Source organism: Pocillopora damicornis, chromosome 9 (assembly GCF_964200805.1).
Source record: "Pocillopora damicornis chromosome 9, jaPocDami1.2, whole genome shotgun sequence".
Lineage (NCBI taxonomy): Eukaryota > Metazoa > Cnidaria > Anthozoa > Scleractinia > Pocilloporidae > Pocillopora > Pocillopora damicornis.
The window spans coordinates 18,432,331-18,449,922 of NC_142678.1; the positions used below are offsets into that span (position 1 = coordinate 18,432,331).

A 17,592-nucleotide genomic window follows, 5' to 3' on the forward strand; every position below is an offset into this window, starting at 1 on the left:
ACATCCCCCCCCTTTGTTGATTTATAAAAAATATTGTTGAATTGTCCACAAAATATCATATAACTTATCATAACTTATCGTTCTGAGGAACATTAAATTTTGTCAAAATTTGTTGGGTCATTTTGCTTGGTTCTTTTGAAGCGTAAATGTCTTGAAGAAGTTGTTCATATGGTGCTGGTATGGTACTGAGTTTCTACGGTACCATACCATACCCAGGACTAGACGATCAAATTTTACCTCTAAGTTCAAATCATTTGTAATCACTGTATTACATGGTGATGTTGTGAGATTTCATTGCGGAATGACATCCTTGCCTAGAACACAGGAAGAATGACTCGTGGCAGTTTAAAATTTTTTTAAGATGCCATGCATGTAAAGAATTGCAAAGCCACAAGAGGCAACCTGGGTGAAATCACTCCGTTAGGATGGTTGAAAAGTCACCCAGGTGCAATTTCAATACCCCCTTAGACGGAGCCGCGTGATTTCACTATATTTGAGTTCAGTTCTTTATTTGCAAGTCAAATGTGACGAAACATGACAGCATTTAAATATTCAAATCGTCCACATGGTCAATTCAGCTGGCAACCATCTCTATTTCTTATCCGATCTTTCTTTGGTTCTTTTTTATGTCTCAGTCTCTGCGATTCTTACCGTTTCTGTTCAGTTGGGATTATAAATGTCGAATAATTCCACGTCCTAGATGGCATCGCTAAATTAAATTAAAATATCAGCTTACTTTCCCTTCGTTGTCTTGAATGTAACATCGATCGAATATTCTGAATCTGTCGTAATGCTCCGCGAGAGCAAATATGAGCTGGTATCGCAGAAATGTAGAGAGCTCTCTTAAAAAACAGAAAATCGAATCTGAGTGGGCCGTTAGGCGATTGATGTTCGATCGAAGGCTATAGTTCCATAAGCTTCATTCGTTTTGACTTACAAAAACATGTAAACTGTCCACTCGACTGCCAACGCGAGTATTGCGAGAATGATCAGAACAAGGTTGCTTTCCCTGTGTCTTGTACGACGGCCCAGCGGACCCCAAGGAATCAAATCGTTTATAATCAACAGTCCCAGTATGATTATCGTCGAAACGAAGAGAACTCGAAGAGTCGGGTGATCGTAGTCAAACAGGAGATTATCCATGATTGTAATCACTAACTTAGAAATTATCCTCGCTGCAGCCCTTGGCGAAGTATCTAACTTAGCTTTGTGGCGATGTAGCTTTAACAGGAATTTCGATTTATTCCCGCAAAGTGTTGTCGATACAGTAAAAGGAACATAAATCAGCCGAGCGACCGTCAAATGAAGACCCCAGGGCAATTCGTAGCTTATGAATTATGCACGAAATCAGTAAATGAAAATTATTAAAATTCATGATCACAATTGCTTTGTATTGAGTTTGAATAACAACACGCGGCTTCTGATCAGTCATGTTTTATTTATCTATTTATTTCTTCTAAAGCAGTAGACTTTGTGTTTTTAATGTAGCTTACTTTGTTTTTATGACAGAGACTGGATCACGACGAATTAAGGAGTTTCTTTTCATAATGTTAATGATATCCTTTTTTGCTACGTGTGTTGAATTATGCCTGAGGATGACACAACTTCGATAAAAAAAGAAGGAAAAAAAATCAGCGTTTAACAGAAGACTTTAGTACAAATCAAATCGGGTTGTCATCCTTTGAAGCTCGTAAGAGATCAGCTTAAAATTCTCCTCACAATACTATTACATCTCGGCAGGTTAAAGTCTTGAGAAAGAAGGAACTGATCATGATTAGTAAAGAGTAATGGCTCCAACCTTCAACAACGATTCTCTCAGTTAATTGCTGTCATAGGAAAATGCACGCAGACTCTTTAAGAAGAATCAATGTGTTGACTTTGGAGCTAAAATGGTTAATTAATCCTCGCTGGTGAACTGAAATTGATAAATTGTTGAGACAGTTTAGAAAGGATATCCTAACAAGGGTGTGCACTGCTATTCTGCCTCACCCTCCCCCATTCAGTTTCATTTCTGTTTAATGTCCCTTCAACCGCTCTGAATGCGATCACCTCCTCAAACTACCCACTACGGGGAGAGGAACGGTCATCAATCGTCACTAACCAGTTACCATGAGAGACAGGGTCGGCGATGTGCTTCGCGCTTAGAGATAAACGCTACACATCATCATCACAGTTGATGGTGTTGTCTTTGTTTGGTTTCAAAGATGGGACACGTACTATAGAAAAGATCCCGTTAAGTACGGTCATATAGTTAATTAGTCAGACAACTGGACGGATTTAAATTGGGGTGATGCTGCATATGGGATATTCCTACCAACAGATCAAACTCGCATACGCAGTATTTGGGACAATTTATAACTTAAAGGTAGAACGCCGTTCTCATCATTCTTCGCGTGTTCGTCGATGACGTGAAATGTAGCAGTGATTCGTTATGCCTTTATATTCTTTTACCTCTACTTAATTTCGAACACTATTGGCCTGTCCCAATCATTCAGTTATTAAAACGTAGCGCAGTAATAAGGGAGGAGGGAAAAGTCGAGAGAGGGTTGAGTTCATCAGACCCAACCCTCTCTCCCTTTTATGGTCCGCCGCTACTATCGCGATTCGTTCCTCTAACTGAACTCATGCAACAGGCTAGAACACTGTATTTTTATTTTTCTTAAAAGTCATTGACCCTTTAAAATTTACCCGATTAGGCAGCCGTCTTGGATTATACCAGTTGTATAATCTTAGGACAATTCAAAACTTTTTTCGCCTATTACTTCCTAATTAGCTTGACAAGCTCAGCTGATGCGTTGTGATTTCACCCTATGAAAACTCTTCAACCTTAATCGAAATTTCTCCCGTTCAACTAGCGTGCCGACTACGAGGAAAGAGAATGATTTTAGACCCTTTTTTGAGAGGTATTTTAACCTCAGCGTGAGGTATGATTTGCACTGTTTGTCTTCAACCTTTTTCCCCCTATTTTCCCCGTCAATCACGTTTCACTCGCTCTACCAATTTTTGCGGTCTTCTTCAAAATCTTTTTGGAAGAAATTTTACCTTTTTTTCAGTATTTGAGAATCGCTCATTTGAAAATTACCAGGTGGGCTTCTAGCCAATGAAAGGATTAAAAGAAAATCAAATGATAGAGAAACTTTTATTGCAGGATTCGATTGATAAAGTAAAGCTTGACATCAATTTTTAAAAACGAGGAATACTTCTCTTCAACTTCAATAACTTCAGCTCATTCTCGAGCTAGCGTAGTTCAAGAAATCCTATAGCAGAACATACAATCTATGTGCGTACCTCAACAACGGGGTTGAACTGACTCTATGAATCAACAACACGGGGATAAAGTACGCAACTTTGGCCTAAATTCCATCGGAGAAAAAGGTTTGAACACATAATCTTGCATGTAGCTACGAGTACTCTTTGAAAATTGTACACATTACCTGTGCTTCCTACCACCAAAATGAAAAACAGTTCGAACCTAAAAAGAGCAACCTTGTAGTCTTCACATCTCGGGGATTACAAGCAAAGAGAGAGGGCAGATTTTTTCAACTTCATCATTTGCGTTGCGTTCTTATAATTAATAATATTATTTAATTATATTTCTAGTCTACAGTTATTTGCATTCCTTCCTGATTTACCGAACTAGTGTGTAGTCTCCTTTGAATAACTTTGAAAAATAAATGTCTCAAGTACTTGTGAGGTTGTCTCTTTGCGCTAATAAGTTCAGAGGGCAGTTCATCTCTTTGCACGACAGCAGCTTAACATAGTACTCATGCAGGTGTATATTAAGCCCAGTGCGAGTGTGAGTTTAACTCAAGTAAAGGTAACCAAGGTGTCGAAATCGAAACCTTACTAGTTAGGCTGCATGGAATTGGAAAAGAGCGAGTAATGAGCCTCACCGAAATCAAGCTATCAGAAGGGTTTTGTTACTCAAAGCACCTGCCCGCACATCAAGGTAGTACTGTGGCTACACGACACAGACAAGACTTTCAGTTTCGTTGATAAAGTAACAGACATGGGTGTGGCACAGTCTTCGTCCGTCTGCAATCCCAGCCGCCCTCTAGCACCCTTCCCCCACGAAAACACTTCTCCATCATTGCTTACTGCAACTGTAAAAGTGTCTCCGCAAGAAACAAACGTAAGCTTCTTGTTTTCCAAAGCTTTAACTACTCTAGGCTCCCGGCAACTTCCCTCGCGTTCATAACCGAGCTGGCCAAATGAATTGGAACCGAATGTCAGGCATTTACCACTGTCCGTTAGCACCGCAGTGTGTGACGTTCCCATGGTGACAGCCTTGACAGGCTCGGCCATCACGGGCAGGGAAGTGATGGGTCTCAGTATATGTGACTCGTCCACGGATTGGTCTTCAGTGTCTAGCGCTAGCTTGTTGCATCTGTTACTACCGCAAGCTAACAGCCTGTTGTTCAATGTCAGCACAAAAGAGCAGTCTACGCCGCATTTGACCTGTTTGGCAGTGAAACCAGGTTCAAGACTGACAGGTTGTGGAAGAGAGAACGACTGCTGGTTTCCAAGCCCCAAACGTCCGTTGTCACCCCGTCCCCATGAGAAGAGTTCTCGGTCAGCCGTGACGACCATGACATGGGAAGCACCACAGGACACCTACATATACGGTATGAAGATTACTTAATTATGTAACACTCAGCAAACAGCTGACGTAATAATAAGGGGCACTTTTTGACAACATATTTACAATCGAATAAATCTGTGGTAAAAAGGTACGGTTCCGAAAGTTATTGCACGCAAGCACAGTACACACACAAAAAAATTTTGACATCAAATACTGATAACCACCATAAGAGTTCACTGTTGGTTACAAGGAAACCTAATGTAGCAGTTGAATACCATTTTTGTCAAAGAATGAGTTGGAATTCCAAGCGAACTATCTGTGAGGCAACTCAGGTCAGTTTATCAATGGCCACAAAGAGCGAGTCTATAAATGTTTTATAAACCTTATAGATGTACCATCATGTACCACCAAGGTGCTAATTACCATAGCAATTAGAGTGAGACATAATTGTGGTCAATCATTCTTGGGGAAAAATGATGAAGAGAAGAAACACAAAGGAAAGGTGGGCAAGTAAACATTGTAATGATTTTCATCATGAAGATAGTATAACATACAGGCCTCATATTTCATTAAAAATGTTCCAGAAATGATGTTGTTTTCATATCATGCTTTGTCTATGTATTCCATCATGTTATTTGTTTGTTTATTTTTGATGGGTGTAGAATATTTCTTACCTGCTTAACTTCAAATCCAATTAACTGTTCAACAATTTTGGCCTGACCAACATCATTGTGATTTCCATGTCCTAATGCACCATGCATACCATTTCCAAATGTCATGAGGATTCCACGATCTAAAAACAAATCCACGATTTCATTAGGACTTCATAAAATGACAATTCCATTTTCTCTTAAAAGCATCTCTTTCTCTTGTTGCATAAACATAACACATGTAATACTTGGCTAAGGATAAACACAAGGGACATTGGAGAACTTTTATAACTGAGCCGCTAATGCTGCATAAGGGGTTACAATTTTGATCAACAGTACAGGTTTTTAAACATGCTTACGTCTGAAAACTTAACTCACTGTATTTTACACAAAATAAACAAAGGGTTAAAATAACAAACATTTTGCACTGCACCCAAAAATATTGAAAAATATCAGTGTAGTGTTAACCTGTCTAATGCATCAAGTATCCATACTACATTATTACTAAAAACTTTCATGCCTAGCAGCTATAGGGGAGAATAGGCAATCAGATCTTGGGAGTCAAAGGGTTTTAAAAGACAATTCAATAAAGTTGAAAGGAAGGGCCGTTCAGATACAACAGCCCATACAGCAATTAATCGCTCTTAGTGCAAGAAGTGATCATGAACATGCAGGTATAAAAAAACATTATTCTGAAACACAAATCACCATTTAGTAAGGTGGATTAAGTTTCTGCATGATATCAATTCCCACAATCACCTCTCTGGTCTGGGTGTGATCGCAAAAGCATTATCTTTTCAACTTGAAATACTTTTATTTTACAGAGCAATGGTAGTGGTAGGTTAAAACTAGAAATATAAATAGTTAACTGATTAAGATAAAGAGACTGCCATCAAAAATGGATAAAAATGAAGCAAAACTAAAAAAATACTTTCATTGATAACCCCTAATATATGGCTGGAAAATTGACTTCTAAAATAGAGAACTGCGCCAAGCACAATTTTAGGTAAACTGACTTGAAAAGTAACTATGTGTAAAAGACTCTGGCTTTAAATACAAGAGGACTGCAACATGGAGGTATAAAAAAAAGATAAAGAACAAAATAAATAAACACTAATTACAGAAGAAATAACTAGCACAAGCTTGGACCTGACACTGAGGGTCATTAAAAACTTCACCTGTCAAGCAAGCCACAAAGAAATCCCCACAGGATACTTCAACTATTGTCACTCCAGACTGCCCCTCCAGGAACCTTGGTACCCACATATCTTCTAATAACCTTCCCTTCTCAGCTCCATCTGAAGAAACATCCACTGCCTTTTTATTGGAATCCCAGATTATCATGCGTCCACTTTTGGAGACCCCTGTTTTCAGTGCCCTGCCTATGGCTACCTGAACCACGTCAGAGTCATGCTGCGGAAGCGTCAGTTTGGCTGGTGATCTGATGCCACCACCCCACAGGTACACCACATACTGTGGCTCTCGTGGCTTAAAATCAGGAAGTCCTTCAAGAATTACAGATGCTGAGTTTGTGGAGCTGGTGCGATAGACTTGATTACCTGTGGGACGGCTGCCAGTTGATGATCGTCCACTTTTTGGAGGTATGACAGCTGTAAATAGGAAAATAGCTTTTAAACATTACATGTAATTTTCTGTACTTTAGACAGACATGCCCAGCACAACTGCCTTGCAGAATTGACCAGCACGAATGGTTTCTGCTTCAAAATTCTACATGTACTAATTAACTTGCATAACACATATAACCAGTTCAACAAACCAATCCACAATTCATACATGAAAGAACAAGGCCTTGCAATAACTATGGTAACCTATGCATGTAATTTTCTTGTTAAGGAATCATTCACACAAAGTCAGTCAAGACTGGTTCTCCTGAATTTAAAGTCATTACTTGACAAGACTAATGGCAAGATTCTGTATAACTCCATTCCTCTTCTATGCATACAGTTCCCTAATAAAATAAACTCCGAAAACAACAACAACAGCAAAAAGAATCAACAAATGAAAAATCTAAATGACCAGTCAGAATTTGTCATGCTCTTCAGTTTCAAATTTCATTTACACATTCTTCATTTTCACCTACAATTCCTTGATGAAATATAACACACACACAAAAAAACCACAACAGCAAAATTGACAACCAGTCAGGATCTGTCATGCTCCTCAGTATTTCCACCTAACAAAAATAATTAACTCATAATTTATAGTCTCTTCAAGGGGACTTCCTGAACACTTTAACGCCTAAGAGTGATTAGCATCTAATTTCTCCTTTCAATATCACCTCTGCATCAAACATTAAGGTCATGAGAATAAGGGAAATGATAATCAACTGAAGAACCTCTTGATTGTTAAACAAATTCTCCTTGCCAGCACATTAGGAAATGTAAAGAGAACAGTAAGGAGAATATACATACTGATGTTAGGGTGTAAAAGGTTAATCTAAGTCCTATGGCTTCAAGAGGTCTCCTTACCACTTTTTTATATTTGAAAACTACTCTTTGAAAAGTTTATGGTGCTGAATAAATAAATGAAAAGATAATTAAATGAATAGATGAAATAATAGTGAGAGCAGGACATAACCTCTTGGACTAAAGCTTTGTCTGAGAATAGTATGGAGGGATCAATATCAGTATCTGGGCAACTGCCCACCTACCCCTCCCCTAACCCAACATTAACCCTTACTTGTTATCAATCGACTGTTGTTGAGTTAGGGGAGGGGTAGGTGGGCAGTTGCCCAGATACTGATATTGATCCGTATGGGGTTATACTGGAGTTATACAGAAAACTTTCCCACTTCTTTAAATGAAGGTGTTAGAAAAAGGTTCCATGTTGTCATAATTCTATACTGAGATGAGAGTAAAAATTAAGTTCACCTGATATTCCTGCCGTTGGTCTTGGCGCTCTGTTACATGGAACTCGTCCCACATCAGTTTGTAGATTAAACAAAGCGTTGACAACAAGCGGTTGTGCCATGATTTGCCGCAGAGTTGGCCTTTTAGCAGGGTCCACCTGAAGCATGTTTAAAACAAGATTCTTGAAATCTTCACTGTATCTTTCCGAAATTGGAATGAAGTTCCCTTTCATAATTTTCATTACCAAAGCAGGTAAATTGGACGCCTCGAACGCTTTCTTTAACGTAGCTAGTTCGTATAAGACACATCCAAGAGCCCAAATATCACTTTTTTGATTATATGGTTTGCCCTCGCACAGTTCAGGCGAAATGTAACATGGCGTGCCTATCACTGAATTAGCCTTGCTTTTGCTACTCAGTATTTTTGAGATGCCAAAATCTCCGATCTTTACAACCTTCCTTGTCTTGTTTAGTAAAATGTTTTGAGTCTTAAGATCCCTATGAAGGATATTTTGTTGGTGGACGTGACAAAGAGCCAACACAATTTGTACGAAAAGTCGTATTATCTCGTCTTCGTCAAGCAGCTTTCCTTCGCGTTCCTCGAGAAAGGTGTACATGGTACCTCCTTGGGCATATTCCATCACTATCATCAGCGCTTTTTCCTCGACGAAACTCTCAAGATATGCGATGATATTTGGATGTTTCAGCATGGAAAGCACTTGAACTTCGTTTTTAGCGGCCACTCTCTCTTCTTTACTCATTTCTTCCACTGGAATTTGTTTGATGATAACATGGCATCCATCGGAATTTCGTCTGCACAAATATACAGTTCCGTAAGCACCACGACCAATACTCTTGATTTTTTCGTAGTTTTCCATTCCTTCATCAGACTAAAGGACTTATATTGCAATTTTAAATCTCTTCACTACAAATCGGAGGAGAAAAAAAAAACAGGGCAAAAATTAAATAAATCTGCTATCAAACGGTAACACGATAAGAAATCTCCGCCATGTTTTGATTGACGAACCTCACTTTGAAGTAGTATCAGAGAGAAGACTGAGTACGACAACTTTGTCTGTTGGCAACAAAATGTCGGATAAACATGGCTAAAAATAAACCTCTAAAAACCTTTTGAAAATATGAGCATGGACGCGTCCGAATCGTTGCGACAACAGTTCCAGCTAATACAGGAACAACAGCAGAAAAAGCTTCTCGCCAGAAAACAACGAAAGACCAAGAATTCTGACAATACATCAAGGGACGATGAAGAAGCTACAACGGTTGAAGGCTTCTGGGGACATGACTACAAAAGCGATCATTTGGACTTAAAAGTATGTCAGTTTTGTTTTGATTAATTTCAAAGTTTGAGTACTATATAGAATAAGCATACTAACTTGGAGTTTCATTCTCGACTTGCTCACAATTTGTACACGGGAACACTATTGCTCTGGAGAATAAAATGAGCGGTCTTTTTGTACTGATTCCAGAACGTAACTTGGATCTGTTAATAAAAAATAATTTTAGTATTACACTATCGACCTTTTACACCCAAAAATCAACACGCATATTCTCCATACTGTTCTCCATACATTTCCTGAGGTGCTTACATAGAGAATTTGTTAAACAATCGAGAGCTTCTTTAGTTGGTTATCATTATCTTTTACTCTCGTGACCTTACTTTTGATTCAGGGATGATATTGTTAAGATAAATTTTGTTTTAGTCAGTCCTAGGGGTCAAAGGGTTTTTTTTGTACCTCTGTTATGCTGAAATTTAAAAGTTACAAATGTTGTTACTTTCAGCTTGATTCCAAGGTGCCTTTTGGGGAAGAGGCACCCATACACAAGGAACTTGAAGACTTGAAAGACACTATAAGGGTGAGTTGATTATAAAGTAAAAATCCAAAATTATTTGCTATCCTGGAATCTTAGTACAATCCAGAAAAAAAAAATTATACTGCAGAAAAAATTTCTTCTCTTGACCCCTGCACCAGCAGTCAGGCAGTGTTTTAAAAATGGTTTTGACATCTTAGAGTAGGATTTCAAGATTTCCTGTTACTAGTCCATGGCATTTTATTAGATTAAGGCTCTACCAGATAGGTCCTTCATCTTGACTTGGTTACAAGAATAAAATTTCTTTGAGCAGATGAGGGCATCATTTGCGTAAACTCATTCTCATAAATCATACAGGTTCTTAAAGATGAAAATGGAAGACTTTACAAGCTTCTTGGTGAGAGAGATGAAGAAATGAGGATTCTGAGAAAAGCTCGAGATGAAGAGAAAAAGGCTTTGGCAGGTAAAAACTAATTTAACAATGACATAATAAATGTTGCTTCAGTATAGAATGAAGGTTTTTCAGGTGTTCAAGCCAGTCAATTGCTGATTTTTTGGGCAGCATTTCAGATTTGGTCTCTATTCTCAGATAAATTTAGCTGTCAGAAGGGGTATAGTGTATAATTATTATTTAAAAAAATGGGGCTGCATTGTTACAGAGAACTGTAAGATAATTTGGTTTTAGCAACTGAGTTGATAATAAGAATTGGTTATTGGAGACAGCTTCTAAAGCTGATGTTTTAAATGTTAGCTCTTTGTCAGAGCAAATAGAGGAATTTTGGGTTGTGTGTAGTTCACAGAAAGATGGCGGAGCTGCCCTATTGCTACACTTTTAAGTAATATTGATTAAGTTATCTAGAAACTTGGTTTGCAGCTATTTTTCAAGTAGCATGTTCACCTGGCAAAAGGGGATTTTATTACAAAATATGTGTTGCTTGACTAGTCAGAACAAAAATCTCTATGATCAATCCTCAGTCATTAAATTTTAAGTGGTTCAAGGAAAGGTAGAGGAAAGGTAGAGGCCCCAAATGATTTTTGAGGAAACGTATGCTTCTCCTTGTGTTCTACAAGGGATTATAAAACAATCTGAAGGAAGAATCTGCAGCTGTATTCAATTTGGTCTCTTGACAGTCACTTTGGGCTTTTTGTCCATGCAACCCTTTAACTGCACTTGGTTACTTCATGTTCTAGAGTGCCTAACTGCTGTGCAGTATTTCGAGGGTTTAAGCTCCAGACCAAACCAACACTCTGGGTCTTAACCCTTCAACTCCCAGAAGTGATTAACTTGTAACTTTTCCCCATAATATCCGTACTTTATCCAGTGAAAAGGCAAAGAGAAAATTCAAACTTATCAAGCAGAAGTTGTTATCTTGATTCATTACCAAATTCTCATAACTAGTTTGCAAGAAAATCTGTAGCAGCTAGAGGAGAGAATTAAAAATCAGATCTTGCAAGTTAAAGGGTTAAAATAACTGAATTTGTCATGACATGCACAATTGGTTCGCATTCTAGTCTTCTTGGAAAGGATGAAAAACTGCAGGCCTCATCTTGTGCATCTTCTTTGTACTGGTTAGCAGGAGACAGTAAAGAATCCATGCACTCTTCTATCATATGCAGCATATAGTTATGGTTTATGGTTTATGGCATATAAATATGTGTATTTTATGTAGAATTTCTATTTGAGTTTTGTAACTCTGTTGTTCTCTTAGGCACTGGAGTGGCTGCTGATACTGCTGCTGGTAGAATCATGGAACTGTCAAAGAAGAACAGAGACCTGACTGCAGACTTGGAAAGTGAACGAAACAAAGTACGGCAACTGATGAAGAAGATGAGAGAGATGGAAAGAGAGGTACATTGTATTGATATAGTAGCATGAGAGCTGTCCACTCTTAAACAATAGGTAACTCTAGCACATATTTTTTTTTCTTTCTTTAATGCATGCTGACATTTGTTGAAAGACTTGACTAGATGCTTACCAGTAATGTAAAAATATGCTACTTTTAAAATTATCAAATGCAAATCAGTGGAAAATATTTTACTCTTCAACTTCTATTGCACTGTTGGACAACTTTCATTTTCTTGTTTGCCAGATGGTATCCTCAGGAAGTCTGCAGAGTAACTCAAAACAGCCTGGTGAAGAGCGCAAAATTAAATCAAAGTCATCAGACTCAGAAAAGGTACTGGTAGCTGCCAAGTCATTCATATACAAATTTTTGAACTCACACGAAAAAACCCTGAACCTTGTTGAACCAAACTCCTAAGGGAAAAAAAATGGTTTGAGTTGGGGTGGAGGGGAGGGAGGGAGTTCAAGTCAGGTGATAAGAAATGATCAAAATCAGCTCTTGTTTTGAGTTACTGAGTTAACTGAGTTTGAGTTAGTAGTGTTCCATTGTAATGTTATACAGAAAGTGATAGACAGTGTAGAAAATGAATTATATATAACCAGCACCCTGCAGTATGTGATGGTAACCTTAGATTCATCTGTTTTGTAGGACAGTTCTGAAATTGCCTCTCTGCAGGACAAACTGAACCAAGCAAACAATAAAGTGGCAGAATTTAGGAATCAATGTGATAAACTGAAGAAAGATTTAAAGGTTGCACACAAGGTGAGAACACTCACTTATTGAGGTTTTTCATCTGCAAATATTTTACGATCTTAAAGTGTCGTGTAATTTCAGTTAATGTTGGCGTATTTATTCTTTTATTTTTTTATTCATTTAAGGTCCTTGCAAAGGAGGTTGGGGATGGTTTCAACATCACCACACTGTTGAATGACTCCAGTGGTTGGAGAGGACGACAACAGCAGATCACGTCTTTACAAAACAAGGTAAAATTTGTCTTAAAGCTCTTCTTAACTTCAGGTGTTTTTAGTGCTACAAGTAATATATCAAACACGAGGACGAGTGTTTCATCCGATATCCAAACTGACACCGAGAAGAGGTTGAAAAAACGAGGCGCAGCCGAGTTTTTTTTTAACCAACTTCAAGGTGTTTATATATCGGATGAAACACCCTTTCGAATGTTTGATATAGCTTCTCAAACCATTAATAATTCTTGGAGAAAATCAAAGCAAAAGTTCGCCAAATTTTATGATAATGAAGATCACATATCCAAACCTCCTTCACGGTTGTAATTTCCTTTGTTTTATCAGCATGAATTATTAATAAGTTTGAGAATGGAATAGAAAGTTGTAAAGGTCGTGATAACGATGAGGCATTTCTATAGCACATTATCCATACTAATACTCTCTAAGGCGCTTTACGACACTTTTGGAACTCTTTGGCCACGAGCATATGACAATTTTAAAAAATTGTTGGTTCCCCCACTTTTTGAAACAAGTGCAGACCACAACAACTTAAGTTACGTTCCCCTCTTCTTTTGAGAAATGCGTGAGTTATTCAAAGTCCCCTGCTAACCAGTGAAGAGAAGATGCTGGAGAAGGGGGTTGTGGTTTATCGTTCTTAGCATGCGAGAAGACCAGAATGTCTAATTATTTGCAGATGTCATTGCAAAGAGAGCAACATTCTCTTCAGCTATTTTAAGACTCTGAATGTTGGTCATGTATGCCACTCGACAGGTTACAGAGTTAAAGGCACAGTTGAGTCAGGTGGCTCGTAGCAGCTCAACCACATCAAACAACATACTTCTGAGATCAGCCATGATGTCACCATCCAGCGCTCCTTCTCAGTATGACGAAAAACATCGCTCGGTGTTAAAAAAGATCGAGAAAGATCGTAAGGAGGCGCAAGAGGTGAGAGACGTATATAAAATCATAGCAAAAAGAGGGGTCCCGGGAATAGCCTCAGTATAGCGTAACAGAGGCACAATGACAAACATAAGTTACCATCTGTTAGCATTTTTTTCATTTTGCAACTTAGAGAAGGTTCTTGAACGCCAAATAAAAGTAACACCTCAAACTTTGCTTCATTATGTGTAAAATTGAGCTTCTCGTGCTATATTTTTTTTATTTGTATTTCCCTATTAACGTGTCATCTAAATGTCTCTAATAACATACTCGACGTAAACGTATTTATTCTTTGCTCATGCGCTTAGAAGGAGGGAAAGAAACGACTTCAATTTCGAGTAGTTGAGAATTATATTTCGTTGGTATATTGTACATGATACTTTTTTTTGATAGAAAACTCAGGCGGAGTTAGAGAGTTTGGACCAAGAACACACCAAGTTACAACAGAAACACGACGCAGCTAAAGCGCGCAATAAGGTGCTGGCTAGTGAACTAAAGGGACTGAAGGCTCAAGTCCAAACTCTACTGGAGAAAGGAGCTCACGATGATGAACTTATTGCAGCTCTTATGGTCTGTTCAACGGTTGAATGCGTAGCTCTTTGTATTTATTATTGTTGCTGTAATTACTTTGCGCGTGTGCAGCAAAGGTTGACTGCGCGGTCAACCTACGTGTTTTTGGTTAGCGGAGATTTACCTGGGAAGAACTCTCTGGTAGTGTTTTACAAATGGGGTTGAACTTCACGAGCCCAGTATCAATAACAAATACTGGAGCCAATCGATCTATCTGTTGCGTAACACGGCAAGGAGTTTCGCTCCTTCTGCTGCATGGCTTGATAGTTCATCGCACACAACCCCAGTTAGTACATGTATTTTCCGAGTTCGCTAAATGACTATTATCTGGCTGTCCAATGTACTCAATAGTGGAGAGATACATTGTGAGAGTGAAATGTCTGCTATAAGAGCACAGCAAAGTTACCAGACTGGGGCTTGCACCCGTTCCTTTCAAAATGGAGTCAAACAACCATAAGAAATAAGAAATAAGAAATAAGAAGAGGGTATGTTCCTCCGACATTGTGAGTGGCGATTGCTTCTGGATTGCAAATGTTCCTGGTAAGATGATTTAACTCCGGTGTTATCTTGGAATTAAACTTACTGGAGTCATATCATTTGTTTTAGAGGGAGCAACAACAGCTGAAGAGTGCAGTAACTAAAAAGGGAGCTTCCTCACCCCCTAAACTAATGAACAATCAACAAGACAAGGCGCAAATAGAACACCTTACATTGGCATGCCAAGAAAGAGATGGACGGATACAGCGGCTTGAAGAGGAACTCAGTAAGGCGAGAGTAACTCTGCAAAACACTAACGCGAAATATAAGGAGCTATGCGAGCGCGAGACAATATCTGTAGCATGTGGTACAGAGGACTTACCGACAAATGAAGAAAGGCTGAATAACAATATTTTTGAAAATGCTGCCCCTCATGAACCGATCTGTAAAGGACCATTACCGGTAAACGGCCATGTGGAGGGAACATTATCCAACGGGCCCCATGTGGAGAGGGCCGAGCGAGCAGGACTTCAACATAACAGTTACATGTCAAATAAAAGACAGGTGACTCCTTCGCAGTATCATTCAGAAGGGCCTGTTAGGACCCAAGGTCCATCCGTTCCTGGCAGTCCAGTTCGGCGACACGTGATGTCACGAGGAAGTGCGAGTGGCACGTCGGGAAGGAATTCAGCACAGGGATACCAGTTGCCCCCCACACCACCAAATGGTGGACGTGGAAGTAGGGGACGCCGGAACAGTGTTGGAGGCAGGTATGTAAAAAGTGGTACTACTGGTTACTTTATGCAAGAAAGAAAATAAAAGCAAAAGGATGAATGAGAAAATGAAAAGGAAAAACTCCACATCGGCTAGCAAGAAACGATGTTTCGCAGAATTTTAACCAATCAACGCAGAATTTCCTTTTTGTGTCTCTTAGAAATCTTGTTGTGTCTCTAAGTTGAGAGCTGCACCAGGAATACTGCCTCAAATTTTGTAAACCAGTGGCTTCCTTATAACATTGTTTAGTCGTAATTTACTTTCGAATGAAACAGCCCGCTGGTTTTTACTCAATTTTGGTTATTTCAGTGAAGAGATCCAATTATTAAAATCTCAACTACATGAGAGCAAGTCCCTGTGTCAGGCGGCTGAAGTTGAGCGGGATCGGCTCCTAGAACTGGTTACTCTCTTGCAGAAAAGGTAATTTACACAAAGGTATTTATGACAGTAGGAACGCGAAGGATTTGCGGTGGTTTGGGAAACTAACGGATGATTCGGTGAATAAGAAACTGATTGCAAAGTGTTGAAGGTGAAAATCGGTTTACAAGTAGGGGTTACTGTGATTGTCAATCAGGCGTTCAGCAATTTAGCTGGCAGATAGGGCCACACGATCTTCCTGCAACCGGAACTAGAACACTTTTCCCCTTCAGCTTTTCGTACCGTCGTTCGTTGGTTATTTTTTTCCTTTTCTATTTCATACGTAAAATTCGCTATATGAAAAGGAGAGGTCATATGTTGAAAATTTCATTTGCTAACTGCTTTTGGATTTATTATATAAATGTGTGCTATATTTTCAGGGTCGATGAAGCTAAAAACAGTGAGTTAGAGGCTATCAACAAATGGCAACAGGAACGACGTCAAGTCGTTCACGTGGAGAAGCAGCTGAGTAGAGTCCAGTCGGGACAAGGCGTGGCTAAAGGGCGGGGCAAAGGGTATGGGTCCGGGGGCACAGGACAGGAAAGACAAGGAAAACCAGAGGACTTGGACGATCTTACAACTCGGTAAGGAACGTGAATACCTCACTCGGTCGATTTTAGTAAATCCGTGGTGTGCCAACGGCATTGTCAAATGAACAAAGTAGTCAGTTTCTACCTTGTGTAACAATTCGCTCTGATGAGGAACAAACCCCAAAAGCTTTCCAAAATTTTGATAGTGCTGTTGTACTAAGGAGCGTACCTTAATTTAGCCATTAGCTTTCTTTATGATGACTGTGTTTTTGTGTCCGAACTTCGACGCTATACGATATTCGAGATTTGTCTTATATTTCCTTAAGTGAGGGGAAAGCTTCCTTCGTTTATACTGTGAATTCTTTGCGGTAAGGGTCATATTCGGCCGTAACCTTACATGAAAATTATCAGGTTCGATCGATAGAATCTGTTCGTTTTCTGGTGTAGGCTGAGCATCCAGACAGACGAAAACGACGCGTTGAAAGAAGCACTCAGTTCCACACTGAAAGCCAAAGAAGAGGACTTGAAATTTTACCAAGAGATGATCGATCAAACAAAGAAGATCTTCTTGCAGGGGCTGAGACAATTTAGACAGAACTCCGCCCCCAGCTAATGTATTCCGTTTGGTGTTTGGACTTGATACTCCAACCCAGATAATATTATTATGTACATGATCAAGCCTTCAATCGCTTATGTCTGTTTTTTCATGTTTTGTTTCTTGTGGTAAAATATAGAAAGCAAAATATTTGGGAGACTCTTGAATACTTCCTGACGTTGCTTTTTTGTTCACGGTTAATTTGAAAGTTCATAGTCTTGGTTCTTACCCGAGCTACTTAAGCAATAATCGTTACAGGTATCCTTGTAAACATTCAGCAAATTGGAAGAGTTTGTAAGCGACTTGCTATCACCTTTCACGTACTTTCATGCAGACAGCATCGTAAACACGCTAATTGAACGCCGTACGATTCAAATTCTCCTTTTAGGACACAATATCTTTATCCAGGAATGATACTTCCATCCCCTTTGAACCACATTTTATGGTGAAAGAATTATTAATGCATAGAACGAAAACGATTTTGCGAGGCAAAGGTTTTCTTGAGGTGCGTAACAAGACAAACTAATGTCACTTCCGGGTATCCGCCATCTTG

At 39.1% G+C, this 17,592-nt stretch overlaps 2 protein-coding genes and 1 non-coding gene across 5 annotated transcripts; 1 reads left to right on the top strand and 2 right to left on the bottom strand.

Moving 5' to 3' along the window:
- Window positions 1–2,029: 2,029 nt before the first annotated feature.
- LOC113667797 (small nucleolar RNA U3) lies at window positions 2,030–2,247 on the bottom strand. Its single transcript, XR_003445926.2, has one exon. It is a non-coding gene; the product is annotated as a small nucleolar RNA U3 (small nucleolar RNA).
- An 873-nt stretch (window positions 2,248–3,120) lies between these two features.
- LOC113667787 (serine/threonine-protein kinase Nek8) lies at window positions 3,121–9,149 on the bottom strand. Its single transcript, XM_027183641.2, has 4 exons — window positions 8,124–9,149; window positions 6,411–6,842; window positions 5,257–5,375; window positions 3,121–4,614 (listed from the first exon to the last, which is right to left on the bottom strand). The coding sequence occupies exons 1-4, from the start codon at window positions 8,977–8,979 to the stop codon at window positions 3,925–3,927; spliced, it is 2,097 nt and encodes a 698-aa protein (XP_027039442.2). The 5' UTR covers window positions 8,980–9,149; the 3' UTR covers window positions 3,121–3,924.
- Window positions 9,139–17,208, top strand: LOC113667786 (coiled-coil domain-containing protein 13). Of its 3 annotated transcripts, none has more exons than XM_027183639.2 (13): window positions 9,139–9,432; window positions 9,902–9,976; window positions 10,289–10,394; window positions 11,641–11,780; window positions 12,022–12,108; window positions 12,424–12,537; window positions 12,654–12,758; window positions 13,509–13,682; window positions 14,070–14,246; window positions 14,853–15,493; window positions 15,807–15,917; window positions 16,295–16,498; window positions 16,892–17,208. In XM_027183639.2, the coding sequence occupies exons 1-13, from the start codon at window positions 9,241–9,243 to the stop codon at window positions 17,055–17,057; spliced, it is 2,292 nt and encodes a 763-aa protein (XP_027039440.2). In that variant the 5' UTR covers window positions 9,139–9,240; the 3' UTR covers window positions 17,058–17,208. The 3 variants fall into 3 exon arrangements, with proteins under 3 accessions (XP_027039440.2, XP_027039441.2, XP_089038374.1); XM_027183640.2 differs by having other exon boundaries at window positions 9,163–9,432; window positions 12,451–12,537; XM_089182248.1 differs by lacking the exon at window positions 15,807–15,917 and having other exon boundaries at window positions 9,163–9,432.
- The last annotated feature ends 384 nt before the right edge of the window (window positions 17,209–17,592 follow it).